The sequence below is a fragment of the Morus notabilis genome, unplaced genomic scaffold (assembly GCF_000414095.1).
Source record: "Morus notabilis unplaced genomic scaffold, ASM41409v2 Scaffold406, whole genome shotgun sequence".
NCBI lineage: Eukaryota > Viridiplantae > Streptophyta > Magnoliopsida > Rosales > Moraceae > Morus > Morus notabilis.
This window is the reverse complement of record NW_010364333.1, coordinates 83,852-109,325: the sequence shown is the minus strand read 5'-3', so window position 1 is coordinate 109,325 and position 25,474 is coordinate 83,852. Positions and strand designations below refer to the sequence as shown.

Sequence of the window (25,474 nt, the reverse complement as noted above, 5' to 3'; positions counted from 1 at the left end):
GTTGAAACTTAAAAGAACGTGAACTTGAATAAAATTAAAATTTGAATTGTCTTTTTTTTAATTTTTTAGACAAAATAACATACCCTTAAATATCTGGAATGCAAATACAACATTTTTTTTTCGAAATATTTAAGCATAATTTTAATATTAGAGTGATAAGGTGAATAATTAGACTTTAAAAGATTTATACAACTTAATTTACATCAGAAGTTTTGTCAAGTTTGTCGGGTATCACTTTTGAAGACTAGCTATTCACATGTGCTGTTTGTTTTTTTTTTTTTTAAATGTAAATTAGGTTTAAATTTTCTATAAAAACTAAAAGTATATTCGAATATGAACTCTTCAATAGATGAAATTTAATCATGATCTTACTAGTCATGTTTAAATATAGCAAAAAATTTAGAATATTTTAGGAATAGTAGAACTTATTATCATCATAATAATTATTATATAATTAAGAACATTATCGTCATTATAATAATTTATTACAAAAAATTATATAATACCTAAAATATTCCAAAAAAAAAAATCTAGATTTCAATTCAACTCTTGAAAATATGCCACGTGGTATAATTTTTGATTGGGCCTAAGACTTGTTAAAAAATGAAGGAAAATTCAAAATTTTATATGGGAAGATTACGAAATTTACCCTTTAGAGTGTATAAATCAAGATTTTTATTCCTCATTCTCCTTTTACTAGTATAATATTTGACTAAAAAAGTTATTAACTAAGAGTAAGGGGTAGAAATCTAAACCATACACTTTTAAGGGTATTTGTCTCTTTTCTCCATTTTATATTGGTTCCCTATATTTTAGCGTAATATTTTTTTAGTACCTTGTGTATTAGTGTTTTTAATAATTTTGAATTGATATCTCGACATTTTAAAAGGGAAGAATGTAGTAAATTACAGATTTTTAGAACTAAATTAAATAAATAGAAAATTTTAAAACTATTTAAAATAAATAATAATTTACGTGGTTAATGAATCATTAACCGTGTAAATGATTCATTTACGGCTATTAAAAATATTTTTTTCACGTAAATTTTCTTTTTATGTATGGTAAAAAGAATTTTTGCCATCTAAATAAAGATTTTTTAAGATTTTTTTACAAGTCGTAAATGAATAATTTACCGTCATTATCACGTAAACTGCTATTTACTCCAAAAATTTTAAAATATGTTATTTACTAAAGTTAGTTTTAAAAATATACTATTTACTATAATTTTTCTTTAAAAAATGATTTCTTAGCACCTTTAGGCCCTTTTTTATAACATAAAATGTCCTTTATACTTTTGTATATAATTTGCCTATTTTGTTTTTACAAACATATTAAAAATATGTTAAAAAACCCTAAAATAGAAAAAACAAAAACAAAATCGGATTTTAAATCTAATTATTTAGGGAAAAAAAGCAAACTCTCTCTCTCCAATCTCTCTTTCTCTTCATCTTTCTCTTTCTCAATTATCTCTTTCTCTCTTCTCGGGTGGCATAAATATAAATATGACTTCCTTCGAATTGTATTTCTCCTTTATATTTTCTCCCTTTAGGAAATAGAAAATTTGACAAATATTCTTTAAAAGTACACAGTTCTTTATTTTTTCTTCTTATTATTGATTAATACTATTTTTAATCAAATAATTGTAATTTAAGAAAAGGATACTAATTAAGAGTAAATGATATAAATTCAGACTCATACACTTTTACGGGTAACTTCGGTAATTTTACTACAATTTGTTTTTTCATTTCTTTTTTCCAATGAAGATCATTGGGTTGTCCCGGCCCAATTTACAATCCCTTCTTAGTTGGGCGGAACCCTGTTAGTCACACCCAAGATCACGTCTCGTCACCGGACGGACCGGCGGTTAACGTTGAAAGTTTGTTGGAAAGTAACTACCAAACGGGCATCCCAAAGCAGCCCCTCGAAGGCGCGCCGACCCAAAAATTCTCCCACAAATGCACTCAAACTCCATCACTTCTTCTTTTTCTTCTTCTTCTTCTTCAACTCTCTGCGACTCCGGCTTCGTCGTCCCACCGCCGGATCCTCCGCCTCCGAGACCTCTCTCCGCCGATTCCCATGTGGCTCTCTCTCTGGCGATCCATCGACCGCTTCTCTCTCCAGTACTTCAAGTACGTTCTTTTGCTCAAAAACTCTCAGAATTGCTGAATCCTATAGCAATGCGTTTTGGTTTCTTGGTGATTTATCTCTTTGATTTTCGTGGTTTCGTGTGATTTTGAGCTGATTCGATATTGTTTTGTGGATTGTAGACATGTAATTAACGAATTGCGCGGAATTAAAGTTGTGGATCAGCATAATAAGGTAATTTAGTTTGATTTTGCGTAATATTGCTCTTAATTCTTGTCAAAACTTTTGTTTTGTTTTGTTTTGTTTTTTGTTTTTTTTAAATTTTGGTTTTCTGATCCAGGAATTAGTGGTAGATCTCTTGCAGTGTATAGTGGAAATAGTCACTTATGGTGATAAACAAGATCCGGCGATTTTCGAGTATGAATTGTTCATCACACATTTTCTTTTTTTGGGTTATTAGCGTTGTTAGTACCTGAATTTTGAGCATCATGATATTTTGGTCCTGAACTTTTAGTTAAGGCAAATTACTTCTTGAACTTTTAATTTTTTTCGTGACACTAAAATTGACTACAGATTTATTAAATTTAACACAATTGCATTCCTATTGTGTAACAACTGAAAATTTTACGTAGTTACGTGAAGTGCACAATGTTTTAGGTTTCAATGAGTTATGGAAGTACTCGAGAACATGTTGCTTATAAGATAACTATTTATGTAAAATTTCAAGTTAATACACGAAGAATACATGATTATCTATGTTAAATTTCAAAAATTGTTCGTCAATTTTAGTGATAGGGACCAAAAGTGTCAAAAATAAAAAATTTAAAGAGTAATTTGTCAAAATTAAAAGTTAAGGGGCCAAGATATCTCGATGCTCAAAGTTCAGGGAGTAACGGCATTAATAACCTCTCTTTTCTTTCCAATAAGGTTTTTGGTTTTAGATATGCTGGTTTATACCATATCTATTGGTACTTTATGCAGATGTTTTATGGAAAACCAAGTTTTAGCCGAGTTTGTTCGTTTACTTAAGATTAGTAACAATTCGAGGATTGAAGCTACATTGCTTCAGTATCTTAGCATAATGATCCAAAATCTAGATAGCGAACACGCAATTTGTAAGTTAATCTAAATGTCACAGATATCTAAATTTAGCTCCCTTGAGCTTATGTTCTTTTCTTTTGTTTTCTTTTTTTCTTGCGAATGAAAATCATTGGCTAATTACTTCTTTGATGATTTTCATAGCATTAACGATGGATCCATGGTTTCTTTTTGCAGACTATTGTTTTAGCAATGACTATATAAACAACATCATAATACATCAGTTTGATTTTGACCGAGGAGATTTAGCTCAGTATTATGTGTCCTTCTTAAGGTTGTGTCATCTCTTTCTGTCTACTTCCCCATTGACATTTATAGGAGAGAAGTTTAGATCCTTTTGTTTTTTGGAAAACTACCACGGTTCTCTTTCTTCCAGTTTCTGGATGAAGTTAGTAGTTTTACCTTGGTTACTAAGTAATTTTATTGCTAACTAATTTTCATATCTCTCTCTCAAATTCAGAGCAGTAAGCAACAAATTAAACAGTGACACGATTTGTCTTCTTGTTAAGGTTCATGGGGTAAGTTTGAGCTTGTATGTATGAGACTTGTTTACGTACATTTTGCCTACAATATGTACGGTGTAGAAAGGAATTTGATTTCAGTTTAGCTCTGCAAATTCGTCTTGCATGTCGAAGGCTATAATAGATAGAAAGAACTATATAATATGTTTTAAACTAAGTTTACAGTAGTTTGATTAGCATGCTTACATAGGTAACTAAATGAACCACTAAAAAATAATAATAAAAAAAGAACTAAGTTACTAACTAAAATAAAAGTATATTTTTTTTTTTCATTTTTCATTTTTTTCATTTTTTATTTTTATTTTTTGTGGTGGCCCTAGTGGACAAGGTTATAATAGTCTACTATGCCAAAGACATGGAGCTATTTATGTGCTTTTATGTCCTTTTATTTATTTGTTCCAGTCGTGGTTTGGATAAGATCTCGTTTGAACCATTTTGTGTTTGAGAACATGATTGACGCCATTGATCTGTTCCAGTTCGTGCTTTGCCACACTAGCTTAGATATTCATTGAGAAAAGTGAGACTCCTTAAAGGGAAAAAGAAGATTAAGAAGATAATTTTGCATAGGATATGGAAATAGGACTTGTATCCCTCATGAGATTGTCCCACTTGTCGTTGCACTGGTTTTGGCTCCTCATACACCCTTTTCTCCAACAATAATCCTCAACCCATTTCCACCTCAGCTCCGCCGGTTTGTTGATCCTGATTGATCCTCCTTCGCTGTCGTTTCCTGTGCTTCTCTTCATTCTTCTCTCGTCGTCCATCTTCTTTGCCTCAATTAGGATCATCGTTTCACTTACTGTCCAGTTCCCTTTTCTGTAGTCTCTCATAAGACTAGTAGTGGCAGCTCCTTGATTATCAGCCATATTATTATAATTATAATGTTAAAGTTCGAGTTTTTTAGTTTGATTTTATCTATCTCTATAATCAATATGCAGGATGCTGTAGTCTCATTCCCTCTGTTCACTGAGGCACTGAAATTTGCTTCCCATGAGGAAAAGATGATTCAAACAGCCATACGTTCATTAGCCCTTGGCAAATACTATGGTACGGTATCATCAACTCATGTTCCTATTTTTTAAGAACTTTTTTTCCTTTTTTTTTTTTTTTTTTTTTGTCTCTGCAAATAGAATACAATACATTTAACTATGAAATAAGATGCATTTTTGGTATTTTGCAACAGTATCCTTTGGTTATGCAGTTTGTGATGATATGGTTCATCAGTACATAACAACTCCTCCAGTCTCAAAGTACTTCTCCGACATGGTTTTAAGAGTAAGACATCAATGCTTTAATCTTGATGTCCTTGTTCATGCTTCACAGTAAGTTCTCAATTTTTATGCAGTTGTCTGATAAGCCCCCTATTCGGTTCACTTATGCTAGGCGTGACAAGCACGTGAGGGTGGGAACCTGGGGATCTGTGTTAGTTATAGGGGAATTAAGTTGTAATGGAATAAGTAGGGGGGATTGCGGGAAAATAGGCAGGCAATTAGTGAGTAAAGAATAGTAGTTCCTTTGGGAGAGAATTGAGCCTCTCGAAAGCTCAATACCTATCTTACTTTCTTGCATTTTTCTGTATTTCCAATTGGCTTCCATTAATACCAATTTCCAGCTTCTTTTCTTATCATTTTGCTGCTTTTCTGTGTGGAATCTATCATCTAGTATCAGAGCAAGTCATCGGACGATGGTGAACAGAAGGATTGCAGGCCGAGGAGAGGTGGCGGAGGACCGGGTTGAGGAACAACAGGCACCGACGGAAGAGGTAGACCCGGGGGAGTTTCAGCGGGAGCTGCGGGAGCTCCGAGGAGATCGTCAACGTCTTGCGGTGTTGGAGAGGAGCCTGGATACCATCGTGGCGCGGATGTCGGTGCTCGATCGGGTGGAACAGGCGTTATAGAAGTTGGAGGATCCGTCGCGACTGGGCGGAAATGGGGGAAATAAGGGAAAATTGCTCCACCCGGAGTCCTCGAACTAGGGGGGGACGTTCACCGCGGGGGAGGAAGGTCGACCCAGCGGACCCACTGGAATTGAGCATTCCAATTGGGATCGGGGTGAACCACGCACGCGCCGGTTGGAGATGCCCATGTTTGACGGGGAGAATCCAGAGGGCTGGTTGTTCCGTGCGGAGCGATACTTCGCGGTCAACCGGCTAACGGAGCCCGAGAAGCTACAGGCGGCGGCGATCTGTATGGATGGAGAGGCCCTTGCCTGGTTTCAATGGGTGGATGGACGGAGACCCATTCGCAGCTGGCAGGAACTGAGGATCCACGTGCTGGATCGATTCCGTTTGACTTAGGAGGGGTCCATCTGCGAGAAATTTCTGGCTCTCCGCCAGGAGGGGTCGGTACGAGAGTACCGACGAAGGTTTGAACTCTTGGCTTATCCGTTGAATGAAGTTCCAGAAAAGGTGATGGAAAGCACTTTTATCAACGGGCTAAAACAGGAAGTTCGGGTGGAGGTCTGTTTGGCTAACCCCAGCGGGTTGACCCGGATCATGGAGTATGCCCAACGGGTCGAAGACAGAAATAGCATGTTACGACCGAATCGAGCGGCTGTGGCGGGGCCATGGGGACGGACGTCGAGCGGGGGCCCTTCGGCGAATCCAACCGGCCAGCTCCCTTCAATCCCAAAGGCCCAGGCGCAGGGGCCACGTCCTCCAGGTAACCCATCCACAACCCCTCTTCCCTTTTAAGCGAATGACTGATGCGGAGTGGCAAGCTAAGAGGGATAAGGGACTTTGTTTTCGTTGCGATGAGAAATACTCATTTGGTCATCGTTGCAAAAACAAGGAACTTCACATTCTAATGATTAATGATGAGATAGAAGCAGGGGAGTGGGATGAGGCCGAGAGGGAAGGGCAGGAGGAAGGCACGGAGGAGGTCCGCGAGACCGTGGAACTGTCCATTAACCCTGTAGTTGGCCTGACCACCCCAAAAACCATGAAGGTTAATAGGCGAATTGGCCAGCAAGAGGTGGTGGTGATGGTCGATTGTGGGGCCACCCATAATTTCATCTCGGTAGCGTTGGTTGAAAAATTGGGTATCCCGAAGGTTGGGACTAATTGCTATGGCGTATTGATGGGCACGGGAATAACCATAAAAGGAGAGGGAGTGTGTAAAGGAGTCGTGCTAACCCTCTAGAACATTGAGATCATTGAGGATTTCCTACCTTTGGAACTAGGCAGTGCCGATGTAATCATGGGCATGCAGTGGCTTGAATCCCTAGGTGGCATGCAGGTGAATTGGAAGTCGCGGTGACCCTTCAAGGGGATCCCAGCCTATGTCACTCCCGGGCATCACTTAAGGCCATGGTTAAGGCTTTCCGTGAGCAGGAGGAAGGGGTGCTGCTGGAACTAGGAAGCATCTCCGTGGATGATGGGGGAAAGTAGGCGGCTGTTCCACAATCCCTGGTGGAAGTAGTGCAACAGCACCGGTGTGTCTTTGAGTGGCCACAGGGGCTACCACCGAGTCGTGGACGAGATCACGCGATCACACTCCATCCGGGCATTGCGCCAATAAACGTGCGGCCTTACAGGTATCCGCAGATTCAAAAGACCGAGATTGAGCGTTTGGTGCAGGATATGTTGGCGGCAGGAATAATTCAGCCAAGTATTAGCCCTTATTCGAGCCTAGTTCTACTAGTTAAGAAAAAAGACGGTAGTTGGAGGTTTTGCGTGGATTACCGCGCATTGAACAAAGCGACAGTGTCGAACAAATTTCCGATCCCGATGATCGATGAATTATTGGATGAACTCTAAGGGGCCACGGTTTTCTCCAAACTCGATCTCAAGTTGGGATATCATCAAATCCGTGTCAGGCAAGAGGACGTTCCTAAGACCGCATTTCGAACCCCCGACGGCCACTATGAGTTCCTGGTAATGCCTTTCGGGCTTACCAATGCCCCGGCAACCTTTCAGGCTCTCATGAATGAGATTTTCAAGGAGCATCTGCGGCAGTTTGTACTCGTTTTTTTTATGACATCTTAGTGTACAGCCGGACCATGGACGATCATGTCATCCATTTGTGAAGGGTCCTAGACATTTTGGGGGAGCACCAGTTATTTGCCAATGAGAAGAAGTGTGAGTTCGGCCAATCCCAACTGGAGTACCTTGGCCATGTCATTTCCGCCAAGGGGGTGGCAGCGGATGACGCTAAAATCTCAGCCATGCTCCAGTGGCCAACGCCAACTACGCTGCGGGAGCTGAGAGGGTTCCTCGGGCTTACAGGTTACTACCGCCGGTTCGTGGCTGGTTAGGGCACCCTGGCTTGGCCGCTCACCCAGCTCCTTAAGCGCGACAGCTTCCACTGGGATGCTGCGGCCACAGAGGCTTTTTCCCGCCTCAAGCAAGCCATGACAACGGTACCCGTCTTGGCCTTACCCGACTTTACTCAGCTTTTTGTGGTAGAGGCGGATGCGTCCGGCCATGGCCTGGGAGCGGTGTTGATAAAAAACAACCGCCCCCTCGCCTACTTCAGCTAGACACTCTCCTCTCGCGCGCGTTTGAAATCCGCTTACGAGCGCGAATTGATGGCAATTGTGATGGCCATCCGCAAGTGGCGCCACTACCTTTTGGGCCGCCGCTTTGTGGTCCGCACCGACCAACGGAGCCTTAAATACTTGCTGGAACAGTGGGAGGTTAGCGCTGAGTACCAGAGGTGGCTCACCAAACTCATGGGCTATGATTTCGATATTCACTACAAGTCCGGCTTGGACAACAAGGCCGCGGACGCCTTGTCCCGCCGGGAACCACTTCCTTCCCTCGCGGCCCTGGCTGCTCCATACTCCCTAATACTAGGGGACCTCGACGCGCATGTGATGCAGAATGAGAAGCTTCGAGTCGTGGTTGACACCCTTAAACAGGGCGGCGTTGGTCCTGCGGGGTATAGTCTCGTGCAGGGACGTTTGTTATATCACCACCGACTGGTGGTGCCACGCTCCTCACCGCTGGTGGGGACTATCCTCAAGGAGTTACATGACGGTGTTGTGGGGGGCCACTCCGGCTATTTGAAGACCCTTAAGAGAGTGCAGGGTTGCTTCTATTGGCCAGGGATGAAGCGGGATATCCTACAGTATGTGGCGCAGTGCACCGTACGCCAACAAAACAAGAATACCACCTCGGCTCCCGGGGGATTGCTGCAGCCGTTGCCAATACCGGACCGCATTTGGGAGGATGTTTCGATGGATTTCATCGAGGGACTTCTGCGTTCCGAGGGGGTCGACGCTATCTTAGTCGTCGTGGATCGGCTGAGCAAGTATGCCCACTTTGTGGGACTCCGACACCCATTCACGCCTCAGTCGGTAGCCGGACTCTTTGTGAAAGAGGTAGTCCGCCTCCATGGCATTCCTTCTTCCATTGTTTCCGATAGGGACAAGGTGTTCATGAGCAAGTTCTGGACTGAACTCTTCTGTTTTCAGGGAACGGTGCTCAAGCATAGCACAGCATACCACCCTCAAACGGATGGGCAGACCGAGGTTGTCAATTGTTCCGTGGAGACGTACCTGCGCTGTTTTGCTTCCACCCGGCCTAGGATGTGGGCACGTTGGCTGCCATGGGCAGAGTATTGGTACAATACGTCGTTTCACACGGCCACACGAACCACACCTTTCCAGGCGGTTTATGGTCCGGACCCTCCCCGTTTGCTGCGTTTTGTGGTTGGTTCCACTCCATTCTCGGCGGTGGACCAGCAACTGCGGGACCACGACGCTGTCTTGGAGGAATTACACCAGCAGTTGCTGCGGGCACAGCAGAAAATGAAGCACCAAGCAGATAGGCATCGCCGGGATGTGCAGTTCGAAGAAGGGGACCTAGCCTACTTGAAGATCCGACCCTATCGCCTCAAATCCTTAGCTCGACGTCCTAATGAGAAGCTCACTCCCCGGTTTTATGGACCTTTCAAAGTCCTCTCGCGAGTAGGAGCGGTCGCCTACAGACTCCAGTTGCCTGAGTCTTCTTCTCTTCATCCTGTGTTCCACGTGTCCCAACTCCGTCGTGCGGTGGGCTCCACGTCGGTGATCTCCGCGCCTCCCCACCTGACTGAAGAGTATGAGCTGTTGATCGAGCCAGAGAAAGTACTCAGCTTGCGCACGTCTTCGGCAACTGGTACACACCCCCTAGAGGTGCTGATTCAGTGGAAAAGTCAATCTCTTGTAGAGGCCACTTGGGAACCTTTTGAGTTAATCCAAGGACAATTTCCCACGTTTCACCTTGAGGACAAGGTGACTCATTGGGAGGGGAGCACTGATAAGCCCCTTATTCGGTTCACTTATGCTAGGCGTGACAAGCACGTGGGGGGGGGGGGGGGGGGCGGTGAGTGGAATTAGTTGGTACGGTAAGGCCTATTTGGGTAACTTGTGTGGGAGCCTGGGGATGTGTGTTAGTTATAGGAGAATTCAGTTGTAATGGAATAAGTAGGGGGGATTGCGGGAAAATAGGCAGGCAATTAGTGAGAAAAGAATAGTAGTTCCTCTGGGAGAGAATTGAGCCTCTCGAAAGCTCAATACCTATCTTACTTTCTTGCATTTTTCTGTATTTCCGATTGGCTTCCATTAATACCAATTTCCAGCTTCCTTTCCTATCATTTTGCTGCTTTTCTGTGTGGAATCTATCATTGTCTTTTTCTATCAAGGATTAGCTAGCACTAGCAGTGCATATATGGTACGCTAAACTTTTACCTTTAATGCAGGGGCACATGCACTCATGAAAAAAGAAAACAGCTACTTTTTCAAGTTGATAAAATCATCAATGATCTGTATTACTTTAAGGACATACTTGATGTTGGCAACTCTCGTTTGAGTGGATTAGTTACTGAAAATCTTCTTAGCTTGCTAGTCTTTCCAGTGTTGCATCCGTTGCTGACATCCAGGCAAAGCAATGTGAGACATTCTTTTTTGTATTTGCTTGTTTATTTATTTCTTAACAACTACAGTAGAAACAATAATCATGCTTTTCAGAGGGTTATTTTAAAATTGTTTGAATAAGCATGTGTTTTCTTGCATACAAAGGTGTTCTGCTTTTCTCCATTAGGAGTATTTCAAAGTAATTGATAATTCTTCAACTGCAATTGCTTGGCATGGTTGGTTTTTCTAGAAACCTCGTGTATTGTCTATAGAAGTACATATGAAATTCTACTTGATCATTTATCTTTAGTAAACTGATTGAATTCGAACAAACTATTTTGTGTGAGTTATTATGGATTTGATATGAAGCACTGAGATTATCTATTGGCCTGGTCATACTTTGAGTCTAATTGAATAGTGATCCAATTAAGAATTGCTTAACGCATAATTTACTTTTTTTTCCCAATAGATTATAAAAGGATGAAATTTGGAAGTATCAGCTTGATGTGGCCATGATTCAGTTTACGGGAAAAGTAAAAATGACAATTATCCAACATTTTTTTTTAGGGGTATCTAAGACTTCTCAATATAAGCAAAGTTGTCTATATTCACATCTTTTACATTATTATTTGGTTTTGAACTTGGTTGTTTATCAGTGATTAGCTTAGTCTTAACCTACATTAGCTGCTATCATGTGACATATATAATCAAAATGAGAAGAACAAGAATGGATGTTTGCGTCTTTAATATTCCGTAGAAAGAGAAGTTCAAGAAATAATAGGAATAACTAAAGATATTTTGTTGAATATGACTGAAACCATTTGTATATGTAATCTACAACATTGTTTTCTTTCTCCTCTATTAGCTATATCATTCATTGCTTCTATTTACACTTCAGGTCACAAATCTATCTGCAGTCACTTCTCTATATCTTGTTTCTCATCTTCTTCAAGTTGTTGGTGGAAAAATTTTGGTCAATACTGTGGCTGGTGCTATTCTATATCCGTACATGACCATGCTATCAAAAGAAACACAGCTGGGGACAATAATATTTCTAATGCATTTTCTGAGCATCCATATACAATGGAGGAAATGGTATTTGCCTGTGCTGAGTTTGAAGGAGAAAATGTCAGCTGCCCGCGGCATGATGCCTGTATGAAGAGGTTGTTTGTTTTGTTACTACATATTATTTATCCATTTTTAGTTTGAACAATTAAACAATTTTCATCATAATGTGATGTGTCATACGCTAATATCCAACTATCTCACTTTCTTTGTCTACTAACTTCACTTGACATAAAAAGATATATCATCGTGGGTATAGTTTATGGGCGTCTATAAAACCCACTTTATATGCTTAGTTTGTGAATTTCACTTAGAACAAGTTTTCTTTGGTGCAGGAGTGGAATAAGTGCATTTATTTTTTCTGAGAATCAGAGTCTAGTGCTGGCATCATTGTTTTTATTGCTCATCGTAGAAGAAAGTAGAGGTATCAGTTCTCCTTTCCATTGTTGTCTAGAGTTTAGGCATGGACTTCCAATATAACAAATTTTTTTTCCCTTTATTTTATTTGAGTAATTTTGTTTATCTTTTTTTTTCTTAATGCATTTGTTAGATCTTAATTGCTTACTGATTCCAATTATTGGCTTAAATGGACTGCATGAAGTGGATGGAAATTTCGTTTCAAGATTCATCCATCAGGTATAGAATCCATGCAATGGATGATTGTTGTGATTGCTTCAAAACAGCTTATGTCAATATACTGCTTTCTATATGTCTCCTTAATATGTTTATTCCACATTTCAAGTCAATTTGTGATTTCTATTCACGTTCAAACAACCTTCTGTGTTATGATGAAGAAAATTTTCATTTTACAGATTTTAAATGCATTATTGAAGGTATTAGCAAGCAAGGCACCAATATCTGTACTAATAAAATGGCATACAGGATGGTTCCTGCAGAAGCTACTGATTGTTGGAGGGAATATGCTTGATGATCATAACTTAGAGCTATTTAGTGTAAGACTTAACTGATTTGATTTAGTTAGCCAAAAAAGAAAGACTAGAAGAGAAAAAACTGATTTAGTTTAAAGTATCTCAAATATTTTTTTTTTATATAGATTCCTGGAGTATTGGAAGTATTGTTGATTCAATGCTTCTATTGACAGATTGCATATGAGCAGTCCCGTCAACAGCTAGAGAAAGAACTAGACGGATGTTGGTTTGATAGCATCCCAGATACTTTAAGAAATGAATGGATGAGTTGTAAAACAGGTAACTTTCTTTCTCATATCACATTATTTTGCTTTCCATTCCCCGCAAATAATGTGTATTTTGAGGTAGTGCCTCTAATTTTCAGGTACTTTATATAGCCAAGTAAAAGCAAATATTGTAGAAGAAAAGGGGACAATTGATTATCCTACATTGTATTTGAGAAAGCTTGCACTGAATTAGATTATCTACTATTATGTTGCATGCAGCTTTGGAAGAACCGTGCCAACACAAAGATCCTTTTTTCATACTAGAGCTTGCTGTTGCCCAACAAACCACTTATGGTACCACAATTGTGTTTTGGTTACTAGCGTTTTCTCAATGGATCAAGGTCCACCTCCCCAATATACTGGCTTTTACGACCTGCTTCTATTGGAAAGTAAATGAATATTATTTATAATAATACAACTGCATACACTGCTTGGCAAAGGATGGCTGATACGGTGAAGGTCTGATCTCATTCTTATATCTCTGTTTGCAGTCTTTGTTGTTTTTCTTTTTGTTAGAGAGTTGCCGTTGATTTTTGTTAGGTTTTAAATTAGTTTCAGATCATATCAATTCATAACAAAATGAGATGCTTTCGTTGCTGGTGCTGGCCTAATATTTTTACAACAGTGCTTTGATTTGATACTTTTCAAGCCATTATTTTTTTGCAAAATTTCCGAATGTGTTCACCTGCAGAATGTTTCAATTTATGGCCAGACTTAGTCGCATTGTTCCCGGAACTGGCACCCATTTTTACTGCATTTTACTTGAGCATATTAATATTGAAGAGTGTATTATCAGACTTAGCAAATGCTCATTTTTTTACTCTGGTTGTTTCCTATAACTGTTTTTCTCTCTTCCAAATATATGGTGTTTTGGTTCCTTTATGCGAACATTAGCTACCTCTTATTTTTCCTAGTAATTTAACATCTGAATCCTTTGGGTCGAAGGATGTCTTATTATCAATTTATCTGCAGGTTTTCATTCTCCTTCTTCAGCTAAAGTCATTCATGTACAGAGGAAGTTTGCTTGAACATCCGTTGCCAAACACAATGCAAGGTCCAGGTGCTGGTTCTGGTCAAACCCATGCTTCGGGAGTTTCATCTGCAAGTTTTGGTTCAGAAGTTTCTTTAGGTTCCGTATTGTTCCAACAGAACTTTAGAAACATTTTGCATGATTGGGCTCATTTGTGACATTTCATTTTTTTCTTGGTAGCATCTGGTGTCCCTTGCAGAATTGCATTTTCCAATGCTGGATTCAGGAACGTCTATGCAATTCCTGTGGCAACAGTAATTTCTGGTAGATTGCTTCTCGTCAAGAAACATCCTTTCCGCAGTCAACGTGGAGTTGTACTGACTATGGCACCACTGGCTGGCCTTAGTGTAAGTTGTTTTAAAGGGTGAATTTTACCTTGCTGCCTGTCAAGTTTTCCCATTTGGTAATTCAAAAGGTAAACCTTTGTTATGGATATACTGTAGAAGCATCGAGCATATGTTTAGGCAGTAACGATGATGATGATGATGCTCTCAACATTTTCCTTTTTGATCGTGAAACAGCCAAAGATAGACGAAGTCCATCCAATATGGTTGCATCTTCGGATTAGAGAGTTTGATCCAAAATTTGTTTCTAACAAAAAGAAAGGCTACCACTCAAACATGCCCAGTCATGTGGCGGATGGAAAATGGACGCTTGGTTTTCAAGACGCAAAAGCTTGCGAGGCTGCTCGATTATTAATACTTGAGGAAATTAGGAAGCAGAGATCAAATGTTGAGAGCTTGCTCTCTCCACTACTTCATAATGATATTCTTGAGGACGTACCAAACGGTCCGGATGGGTGAGGCTCTTATTTTCTGGTTATATATGATATATACAATAAAGTTTTGGTTTCATCATAGAGGTAAGATGATTTCATATCGTGTAGAATAGATCATCCAAATAAACTACCAAGGAAGAACTCTCTTAGTCTCTTATTTTCTTTTCTTCATGTAATCGGTGTCAACGTAGCTTTTTCGTTTGTACAAATGCATTCAATAGAAAGTATACATGGTTCTCTGGTGACCATTTGTTGATTGAAAATGTTTCCTACATTACACTTTTGTTGCTGGCATACTGCTCAATCTAACACCTCGGATTGGCAGCATGGCTTCTTCCTTTGCTCTTCCATTTGGCTAGCACACTTGTACAAATTTCTCGCATTGTCGTTGATTTAGTGCTGGAATATGTTTCTTGTCTAAGCGTAATTCCTGGCAATAGAATCATGATGCTTTGGAAGATATGGAAGGGGAAAGAAAAACAAAGGAAAATAAACGTACCATCAATCGCCAAGAGGCTATAGAAGAAGAAAACCCCAAACCATTATCGATGATCAGCTTAATGTTGTATACTAAAGAAGGGTAAAAACACTTCTGTTGATGCCGTTATGTTGGTGAATTAGCATCCACATCCTATAATGCAGGGTGTTATCAAGTTCCGTTTCTCAGTGAACTGAAAAAACATGAATCCTCCGTTGAACGGAAATTCAAATTTTTGCGAAAAAATATTATTAGCAACAAAATTTAAATTATAGTTCAAATCTATAAAACAAACAGGGCAACAATAGAAAAGGAAAGACATAAAGAAAGAAAAGCATAACACAAAACTGGCTATCACAATATAATTGGAGGCTGGATTTCAGCATACATGATCTCTTTCATAGCTGAATCAGCACGAGGTCTCCCCCATTTTCAGCAGTTATTCCGCAGAAGATGATTACTAGCCTTTTGTGTGTGTGTGTGTGTGTGGGAAAGATAATTACGAGCTAAATTAACTAATTCTACTCTAATGATTCTAGCCTTTTAAGCTTAAACTGAAACTGCACAAGTTTGTTTTGGAGTGTCGCGGATATATTTTGCATAAAAATAATGAGAACTTTATGGAAAAGGAGTGTGGTACGTAATTCCCCATCACCTTTACATTAACAAGGCTGTCATGTCAAAATTAGAGCAACTTTTTCTCCAATTGTAACCTTTAAGTCTGGCCGGCCATCCAAATGCTATTAACTCTCTCTCTCTCTCTCTCTCTCTATATATATATATATATATATGCGTGTGTTAATGTGATTGTGTTTTTGTTCCCTCTCTTGGATATTGCTTTCAACCACATGGCCACGTAGAAGCTAAAGATGCTTATTTGAAGGCTCAAAAGCATAAAAATGAGCGGCCCTTTTGAGTAGATAATGCCATATTTTACTTTTAATATTGCTTTATGAGAGAGTGCTTTACTTTAACCAAAAGAGAGAAATATTAAACAAACAAAATAATTATACGTCCAATGCAATGTGTTCCCATGACAAAGTAAGGACTATGATAGTGAGATAACACAAAAGATAAATGTCCCTAATGACTTTCACTTTGACACAAATCTCGTGAACTCCAAACACAAGATTCATCAATTAAAAGGCACAAACGACGGATTAAGCTCATACGTCCTTATTGTGTCCCCCGATAAGATCTTGACACATCAAGTAACTACCATAGCTTTTTAATCGACGTGATATAAAATTTTAATTGACGTGATATAAAACTTTAATTGACGTGACATAATATTATTAAAATGACATGAAAAGAGACACGAATAAAGAGACACATCAATCGATTCCACAAACAACAATCTAAACATGACCTTTTGTTATAGTTACCCATTATTAATGACAAAGTTAAACCGTTAAACATTGCTCAGAATAGACAATAGAGAGAACAAGAAAGGAATGGGTTAGGGTGTATTCTAAGCAATTGTACATATATATTCCCCTCCATTCAAGCACTCCTTTTCTAGCATTTGCAGAATATGCTTTCTATTCAAATTATTTTGTGCCTTTGTATGTCTTTTTAGGCCAACAAAAGATAGAAGAAGCTTTTTGACTGGGAAATGGGCCAGAGAATGCTAGCCGAGTAAGAATAAACAGTCAGGGGTTTTGGATTACTTTGTTTGTTATGGAGGACTGTTTGGCTCCATAGATCAGAACATGCATTTGTTTTAAAGTATGTAATATTTTCAGATTGAAATTTCTTCGTCTAGGACAAACAGAACTCTAAACCTAGTTGCCTGATAACTTCACAATAAAAGGGAAAAGAATAAAGGAGAGTGTTTCCCTTTCTTATTCAAATTTAAGTATTTATAGAATTAGGAATGGTAGCTTTGTAAATGCTACACACTATTGAGAATGAGTAAAAATGTAAGTTCTAACACTTGTTTTCTATTGATTTTCGGTTAAAAGGAATGAATGCCAAATTATTTACTTATATATTCTTGATAAATTGACATGTTATAGGCCAATAATTATTTAACTTCTACAATATTTTAGTGATATATTAATAAGGTTCTTATTTTCTAATTTAGTAAACACTAAGAAGAAAATTGGATTATTTTCCATTTCTATTTTCTAATAACAAAACATCAAAAAAAGGAATAAATGATCTTAATTCTTATTCTTTCGTTTTACCTTTCAATTGCATTTCTTTTCATTACATCAACGGTTTAATAAACATCCTAAAACGGTTTAATAAACATCCTAAAATAAGAATCATTTAAGTTGCTCGTGAAATCGTAGGCTTATCACTAGAACTCATTTAATATATGTGTACTGCAGATACATGGAACGCACATGCATAAAGTAATGGAATTTGAAACATTCTTAACCATGCAACAATTGGTAATGTCCGTCATATATACAATTGGAGTTATTATTCTTTTTTTTAATATATATATATATATATATATATATAATCAAAATAGAAAAATACTACTCTTTGAACCCTCTATTAATGCATTGATACTAGTTGTTTGGATATGTATGAGTAATACATAGTATCTCGTATATTTTAAAAGGGTAAATATCACATTTTGATTTTTGTTTTCAAATATTACATTGTTAGGAACGAATTTACAGATAAAATCAAATTACAGAGTATTGAATTGTAATTTTCAGAAACGAAGATTACTTATAGAAAATAGTAGAAAATAGAAAGAAGATATTTGTTATAATTAAGCCTAACAAGGAACACATTATTCTCGTCAATTTGACATATTTCCATAATATTTTCTTGAATATTGAAGCTTTTTTTTTGTTTTTTGTTTTTTTTTTGTTTCAAAGTTCTTTAACATTTGTTTTAAAGGCTACTTTCTTTTGGAGAAAATTATACTCATTCTACCTCCTTAAGTAACTTACTTATTAAAAGTACAAATTTTAAAAAACTCTACCCTTTGACTAGTTCTAGTCTAAAAGGTAAAAATATATGTGGGTTAATGTTGAGAGCTAGAAATAAAAGGGGACTCTATTTTAAAGGGTATTTTTTGAAAAATTGCCCTTTCTTTTTTAAGGCTACATTCAGACTGTTAAGCTCTTATAATTAAGTTAAATTAAGAAAGGAGTACTAATGGTTTTTTTAATATTAAATAGGTTAAAGTCGAAGATCATTGAGGGACAAAAGGTAAATCCCTCGTATCTTGCGGGAAAAATATGCTTCATTTGCTAGTGATCAAATTTCATATATTTATACACTCGATATAAGGTGGTAAGTAGTGAGTGGGTTAGCTCTGCTTTCTAGATAAAGTTATTTCTACTTCAGCGGCAAACTAATATATTGGCGAAAAATAAATAAAGCTAAAGCACCCATAAGTTGTAAGTCTCAATAAGAATAAGAGGAAGAACAAGGGTTAAAATGAATCTTAAATAATTGTATCAACAAATTCTTTTTGGCTTGACAAAACCAAAAAAAAAAGTTAAACCAAAGGATAATTATATATCTTCCTAGAAATAATTTGCTGAAAGCCTAGCTAATCTCCAATAATCCTTTTTTTTTTTCAATCACTTTTTTTCCAAGGTTAATTTATTATCTTCCATAATTGTCATGCCCTTTTGAAGCAGTTTGTTGGTTTGCTTCTAGTTATAACTTTTTTGATTATTCAACATGCATGGTGTTGAACGATCTTGTGGCATAGGATAGAATAATATTGAGAGGTCGCATTTTGGAACTAGCTTGCTACAATATTATGAGTATCTTCGCCAATATCATGGTATGAAAGTGACCTTTCCTAATAGGGGGGTTGTTGATTCTGAAATGGTGGTCCTTCCATCCGGTTGGAGTTATACGGATCAGTCAAATCTTGATCTTTTGTATATAATATATATATATATATATATATATATAATCAACTCACGAAGAGTAATTGGTACTTGTAATTTTAAAAATTAATTATCATGTTTCTCACTTTATTTTATTATAATTAAACATTGAACAAGAACATATCTATGGGGTTAAGGAAGCTACAATAAGCTTAATTAAGTGAGAAAGAAGACAAGTTTAGGTAATATTAACATTTGGAAACCAAGTCAAAAGCTTTCCCCTTCCCAAAAGCTTGTTAGTTTCCTTCTCTAATCAGCATAACATAAAGCACATCACATAGCCATATTAATGAGAAAACGCGTTTTTTGGGTCTTTCAAATAGTGATTTGCTGGGCAATAAAAGTGACTTATGATGTTACAATTGCTTGGAAGCAATATGTATCTTTGTAATGACGCAATTAGGCAATTAGGCAGCTAGGCCTTTTTGTGACTCGGCATGCACAGTGTTGAAATAGGGGAACGAAAATTTCCTTGTATTGGACACGTTAAGGAAAGAAAGGAGAAAAAAAAAATAAAAGAAAAAGAAAAAGACCCATCAATTCTCATGAGTTCCGAAAGTCGTTATTGTTCAATTGATTGATATATATATATATATTAAAAAATATTAATTATTAATTTTGGTGGATGTGTTTGTTCATTTTTGAACCAATCAAGGAGGATCCAAAAAGCTCCAACTTTATGTAATAATGGACAGAGAGAAAAAAATGAGGGAATGTTTGTGGGTTTCTAAATCCCCATGCAGCAGTAGTAGTAGTATAGTATAACAATATTCAAAGCGTCAAGAAGCTTAGCTAGCTTTGTGATAACCGTAATAATCACCAAAAATGGGGTCGCTTTATTCCAATCCATGTCTCTCTCTCTCTCTCTCTCTCTCTCTCTCTCTCTCTTTTTGAGTCCTGAGGAAAATCGTACACAGTTCCCGATTCCTTTCAGAGACATATAGTCCCCCTTTTCTTTTCAGGTCCTCGGTTTTGGCGGATGGTGAAAAAGAAAATGAGCCCATCAGAGGCATGAGGACCTCCCTCTTCTCTTTGCCTCTCTCTCTCCTCTCTCTTTGCCCCTCTCTCTCTTACGTGGGAAGAGTGAGAGAGAGCCATATTTTCTTTTTTAGGATAGAGAATGGTCCACTTGGATTTGAATGTGGCAATGAGATAATCCGTAGAGTTTTGTTTTTGTTGAAGTAATGATACGGAGAATTCTATATGTTTAAGGTATAGAAAAAATATCCCATATCAAGTTGACTAGCACATAGTTTTTAATCGTTAAATTTCCATTACATTCTGTTAATTTATGGTATCTGTTTAGTTTTTTTTACGGCCTCCTAATGATATATCAATAACCAATAATTTATTTCCATTGATTTACTAACGATATATTCACATATTTCTTAATTATATATAAGCCACACAAAATTTATATTAAAATCTAGAATCATTACGAGTAAGGAATTACCATGTAAACTTATGTGATAATAAGGTGAGCCTAAAAGTTGATATTTTTAAATATGTGATTGTTGGTTAAAAGATAAATGGTATACAATGTTCATTTATTGGTAAGGGTTTTGACGAATATCGTTCAAACTAAAGGTATGAGTGAATATTTAAACTTAGAAGTTTAGTTACTTTTCCTTTTTTACATATTGCGTTCTTCACTTTGTTGAAGTCCATTTTTGTTGTGTTTATATATTAGGAAGGAATACTTCCTTTGTGTACCCAAAAAGAAATTAAATTAAAAAAAAAAAAGACAATAATTTATTGGCCAGCTTGATCAATGAATTAGTGCAATAAATTAAGAAAAGAAGAGCAAAGCAAAACAAAGATTATTGTTGAATACTCAGTGCGGGATGTTTATTTCTAGGTTAGTACCACAATTTTATTATACATAATTTAAAGTTTTATTTGCATAAAAGAGAGAGACCCACTTAGAAACGCCATATGTTTTATCTTTTATGAAATTTGATAATATGAGAGAGAGAGAGAGAGGGAGAGAGAGAGAGAGAGAGAGAGAGAGAGAGAGCAAAGCTGAGCTGCCTTTGGTACTGGTGAATTCCGTCCTGCTTGTCAGCACATGCAGTCCACTTTCCACTACAAAATCGACTTTGGACCCCAAAAATTTACCTCACCTACAAGAAAAGCACAGCCCACCTCGCATAAATTTCAGTCCCACTCCCCTTCTCTCTCTCTCTCTCTCTCTCTCTCCACACGACTAGCCAGATCATCAAAGATCTAGACTAGATAACAAACAAGCTTGACATAAAACCACACTGCATATAACAGATTATAGATATATAGCTAGGTGACGATCAGTTGAAAACCTACAAAATATACACCTATATATATCTATATATATATATATATCAATATTAGGCAGCAGGAGTACTACTACTACTGCTTCCTAAAGTTGATCTCCTGAATCTTACCCTATTTTACTTCTTTCTCTCTTTTCCTTTGAATCCAAAAACCTCATCACCATGCTAGTTAAATACCGTACTTATTAGAATTCAATCCCCGTCTTGTATTCTGTGTTCGGAAGACAAGAAAAGAAGAGAAAAGATCAAAGAAAAAAGCTTCATACATCAAGATCAATATCATGAGAGCCGGAGGCTGCTCGCTTCAGCAGGGTCTCACCGCCGATGCTGCAAGCGTCGTGAAGCAAGCGGTGACGCTTGCTCGCCGCCGAGGCCACGCCCAAGTGACGCCTCTTCACGTGGCTAACACCATGCTCGCATCTTCCACCGGCCTTTTGAGGACGGCTTGTCTTCAATCCCACTCTCACCCTCTTCAGTGCAAAGCCCTAGAGCTTTGCTTCAACGTCGCTCTTAATCGTCTGCCAGCGTCGAATTCTAGCCCTATGTTGGGGAATCACCACCATCATACTCAGCACCCCTCGATCTCCAACGCCCTAATCGCGGCCTTCAAGCGAGCGCAGGCTCACCAAAGACGAGGCTCTATTGAGAACCAGCAGCAGCCACTCTTGGCCGTGAAGATAGAATTGGAGCAGCTCATTATCTCCATCTTGGATGACCCCAGCGTGAGTAGAGTCATGCGAGAGGCCGGGTTTTCGAGTACTCAAGTGAAGAGCAATATTGAGCAAGCCGTTTCTTTGGAGATATGTTCACAAAGTAGTACCAACCCAAATTCCGTAAGTAGTAATAATAACAAGTCCAAGGAGAGTAATCTTTTGGTTCTCTCCCATCAGCAATCTCCTATGGTTATAAACGGCTCTAAGGTAGGCAAACCGGCGGTTTCGTCGGAACCCGTTAGGAATGAGGATGTCATGAGCGTGATAGAGATTTTGGTGAGCAAAAAAAAGAGAAGTGTTGTGGTTGTGGGAGAGTGTATTAGTAACATTGAGGGTGTGGTTAGGGGAGTGATGGATAAAGTGGAGAAGGAATTATTAGAAGTTCCTGAAGGTCTAAGAGGTGTGAAATTCATACCACTTACTCTTTCTTCTTTTGGAAATTCCTCTAGAGTGGAGGTTGAGCAGAAGTTTGTGGAGCTCAAGAACCTCTTGAGGAGTTGTGTGGCCAAAGGGGTGATTTTGTATTTGGGAGATCTTCAGTGGACTAGTGAGTATAGGACTAGTTCAAGTGGTGATCATGGTAGGGGTTATTATTGTCCTGTGGAACACATGATTATGGAGATAGGGAAATTGGTTTGTGGGATTGGAGAAAATGGGAAATTTTGGCTCATGGGCATTGCCACTTTCCAAACTTACATGAGATGTAAATCTGGCTACCCATCGTTGGAGACCATTTGGGGTATTCATCCTCTTACAATTCCGGCAGACAGCTTGCGGTTGAGTCTCCTCACAACTGGAAGGTAAATTTAATTTTTTTTTATAGATATAAATGACGAGAGAAGATAACTGATATCAAAATTGCAACTGAAATGGTTATGGTAAAAAGACTAGTAAATAATTCGTGTATATTTGCTTTCTATATTTTCCATAAAACTATATATTTTCTTTCCAAAATTGTTGTGAATGATCTTCTGAAATAATCAAGTGAAGGATGAAGAGACCACTAGTGATCTTTTTCTTAATCTAAAAGGAAGTTAGAAAATTTATTACATGTCGCCAAAGAAAAGGTGTTTCAACTTTCTCTCCAGACCATGTTTTTTCTTTCCCATTTTGTTAAAAAGTAAAGAATAAAAAGCTAAAAAAAATAAATTCAAGGAGTAGATATAGATTTATAATTTGATGAAATGATAAACATTAATAATAATACTTATTCTCCTATTTCTCCTTTTCTAATTTCCTTTCTCGTTTTTGAAGAGGGAATATTTCTACATAAATGTTTCGGCATATCCAAGCCTTTTTTTTTCCTTTCTATTAGTTCATTTCTTTCTTTCTTTTCCTTTCCCTTCAACTGTGAATGTGCAACTCTTATCAACTTTACTTCTTTCTTTCTCTCTTCAGTGACCTGAAAAGTGACGAGTCCGCCACTAAAATTACCAATGGGACGTCCAAAAGCTTGATAGTTGAAGTTACTGGAGACAAGCACGATCAGCTTAAGTGCTGCGCCGAGTGCTCAGCCAAGTTTGAGGCCGAAGCTAAAACCTTCCAAAACAGTAATTCTTCGAACAGTCAATATTCCACTACTTCAAACCTCCCTGCATGGCTCCAACATTGTAGATCTAATAATGATCAGGTATATCTTTATAAATTTCATCTTAATATATATATATATATATAATTAGTTGTAATAATGACTCCAACAATTTAAAATATACATGAAGTTGTTCATAAAAACTAACTTTTTCACTTTGCAATTATATCTCTCTCTCTCTTTTTCTGTAGAACTGTGTTCCAGTCGCAGACCTTTGCAAAAAGTGGAACTCATTTTGCTATTCAACTCATCAGCACCGACAAGCAAATAGCAACTATTATTCAGAGAAAAACCCAATCACATTCTCTTCCGTGTCACCTTCTTCCTCTGCTTCTGGCTTCTCATATGATCATCTTCATCACCATCAACAAAACCCTAATCAGTCTTGGAGGGACCACGGTTTCTGGGTATCGGCCGAAACTCCGAACAAAAGTACTATAAGCACAATCATTGAGCCAAGTTTGAGAATGTACTTCCAAGACAATAAGGAAAACAATCCATCAAAACAACCGATGCTATTTTCTTCCAATCCCAATTCTACCCCTACTTCAGCTTCTTCAAGCGATGTCATGGACGCCGAGTACTCGCACAAGTTCAAAGAGCTCAACTCCGAGAACCTGAAAACCCTATGCATCGCATTGGAGAAGAAAGTGCCGTGGCAGAAGGATATAATCCCCGAAATCGCGAGCACGATCTTGAAGTGCCGGTCGGGCATGGTGAGAAGAAAAGGGAAGTTCGGATTGAATATGAATACCGCTGATCAGAATCTTCAAGCCAAAGAAGAGACTTGGTTGGTCTTTCAAGGTGTTGATACTGACGCCAAAGAGAAGATCGCGAAAGAGTTGGCTAAGCTCGTCTTCGGTTCAACAAACGAGTTTGTTTCCATTGCTCTGAGCAGTTTCTCGTTGACGAGGGCAGATTCGACGGAGGATTGTGGCCGGAACAACGTCAACAAGAGGTCAAGAGACGAGCAAAGTTGCGGTACTTACATCGAAAGGTTCGGAGAAGCGGTGTCGTTGAATCCCCATAGGGTGTTTTTGGTTGAAGATGTTGAGCAAGCGGATTATTTTTCTCAAATGGGGTTCAAGAGAGCCGTTGAAAGTGGACGAGTAATGAACTCGAGTGGCGAAGAAGTCGAGCTTAGGGATGCTATTGTAATTTTGAGCTGTGAAAGCTTTAGCTCAAGATCAAGGGCTTGTTCTCCTCCTTCTAGACAGAAGATAGAATCAGATCATCAGCTTAAAGATCATGATTATCATGATCATCAGGTTGTGGAGGAGACAAGTCCTTGTGTGTCTCTGGATTTGAACATTTCCTTTGATGATCAGATGGATGAAAATGAGAGTCCTGGTGATGATGAAGATCATTCAATTGATGATATTGGGCTTCTTGAGTCAGTGGATAGAAGGATTATTTTCAAGATTCAAGAATTATCATGAAGAGAAAAGAACTTATGTGCTTAATTAGGGTCGTATGCCTTTGATCTTTCTCCTTTTTTTTTTTTCCTTTTTTTTTTCCTTCTTTTCCTTTTTTCTATATTCTCCTTGTTAATTTTAACATGCATTTAGATTTTTGACACGCAACCTAGGGCGGGGGATTAAAAAAAATGGGATTAATTGCTTCCTTGTGTAAAACTAATGTACATTTTAATGCATGATATTAATCTCTCTCTAATCTTTGTTAATTAGTGGGTTATCCCTCTTTGTATTTCTTTTCTTTCTTTTTGTCTTCATTTTATGTATGGGAAATTCTGATGAGTCTACTTTTTTCTCCAATTTCACGATATATACTATGACATTTTGAAACGCAATGTTTGTTTTTGTACATATTTTTATTTAATTAAGATTCATTATTCTTTTGCTCTTTCATCTTCTGATTCGTTCACGGATCCAAATCTCACAGTTC

At 38.0% G+C, this 25,474-nt stretch overlaps 2 protein-coding genes across 3 annotated transcripts; both read left to right on the top strand.

Moving 5' to 3' along the window:
- Positions 1-1,875: 1,875 nt before the first annotated feature.
- LOC21401793 lies at positions 1,876-14,836 on the top strand. Of its 2 annotated transcripts, XM_024171059.1 has the most exons (13): positions 1,876-2,129; positions 2,268-2,319; positions 2,426-2,502; positions 4,643-4,751; positions 4,888-4,979; positions 10,388-10,577; positions 11,440-11,704; positions 11,942-12,030; positions 12,157-12,242; positions 12,419-12,559; positions 12,709-12,814; positions 13,021-13,260; positions 13,774-13,982. In XM_024171059.1, the coding sequence occupies exons 7-12, from the start codon at positions 11,625-11,627 to the stop codon at positions 13,209-13,211; spliced, it is 693 nt and encodes a 230-aa protein (XP_024026827.1). In that variant the 5' UTR covers positions 1,876-2,129; positions 2,268-2,319; positions 2,426-2,502; positions 4,643-4,751; positions 4,888-4,979; positions 10,388-10,577; positions 11,440-11,624; the 3' UTR covers positions 13,212-13,260; positions 13,774-13,982. The 2 variants fall into 2 exon arrangements, with proteins under 2 accessions (XP_024026827.1, XP_024026829.1); XM_024171061.1 differs by lacking the exons at positions 1,876-2,129; positions 2,268-2,319; positions 2,426-2,502; ... (7 more) ...; positions 12,709-12,814; positions 13,021-13,260 and adding exons at positions 14,012-14,178; positions 14,353-14,836 and having other exon boundaries at positions 13,778-13,930.
- Positions 14,837-21,261: 6,425 nt separating this feature from the next.
- LOC21401792 (protein SMAX1-LIKE 3) lies at positions 21,262-25,159 on the top strand. The gene is made up of 3 exons (XM_010106477.2): positions 21,262-22,781; positions 23,380-23,611; positions 23,761-25,159. Exons 1-3 carry the CDS (start codon positions 21,550-21,552, stop codon positions 25,006-25,008), a joined length of 2,712 nt encoding a protein of 903 aa, XP_010104779.1. The 5' UTR covers positions 21,262-21,549; the 3' UTR covers positions 25,009-25,159.
- The last annotated feature ends 315 nt before the right edge of the window (positions 25,160-25,474 follow it).

Bases quoted from the DNA above. Each gene is read 5' to 3' on its own strand.
- LOC21401793 (XM_024171059.1), top strand. From the start codon at position 11,625: ATGGAGGAAATGGTATTTGCCTGTGCTGAGTTTGAAGGAGAAAATGTC. The intron at 11,705-11,941 runs GTTGTTTGTTTT...TCTTTGGTGCAG, and splicing joins CATGATGCCTGTATGAAGAG to GAGTGGAATAAGTGCATTTA. The intron at 12,815-13,020 runs GTAACTTTCTTT...TGTTGCATGCAG, and splicing joins ATGGATGAGTTGTAAAACAG to CTTTGGAAGAACCGTGCCAA.
- LOC21401792 (XM_010106477.2), top strand. From the start codon at position 21,550: ATGAGAGCCGGAGGCTGCTCGCTTCAGCAGGGTCTCACCGCCGATGCT. The intron at 22,782-23,379 runs GTAAATTTAATT...TTCTCTCTTCAG, and splicing joins AGTCTCCTCACAACTGGAAG to TGACCTGAAAAGTGACGAGT. The intron at 23,612-23,760 runs GTATATCTTTAT...CTTTTTCTGTAG, and splicing joins GTAGATCTAATAATGATCAG to AACTGTGTTCCAGTCGCAGA.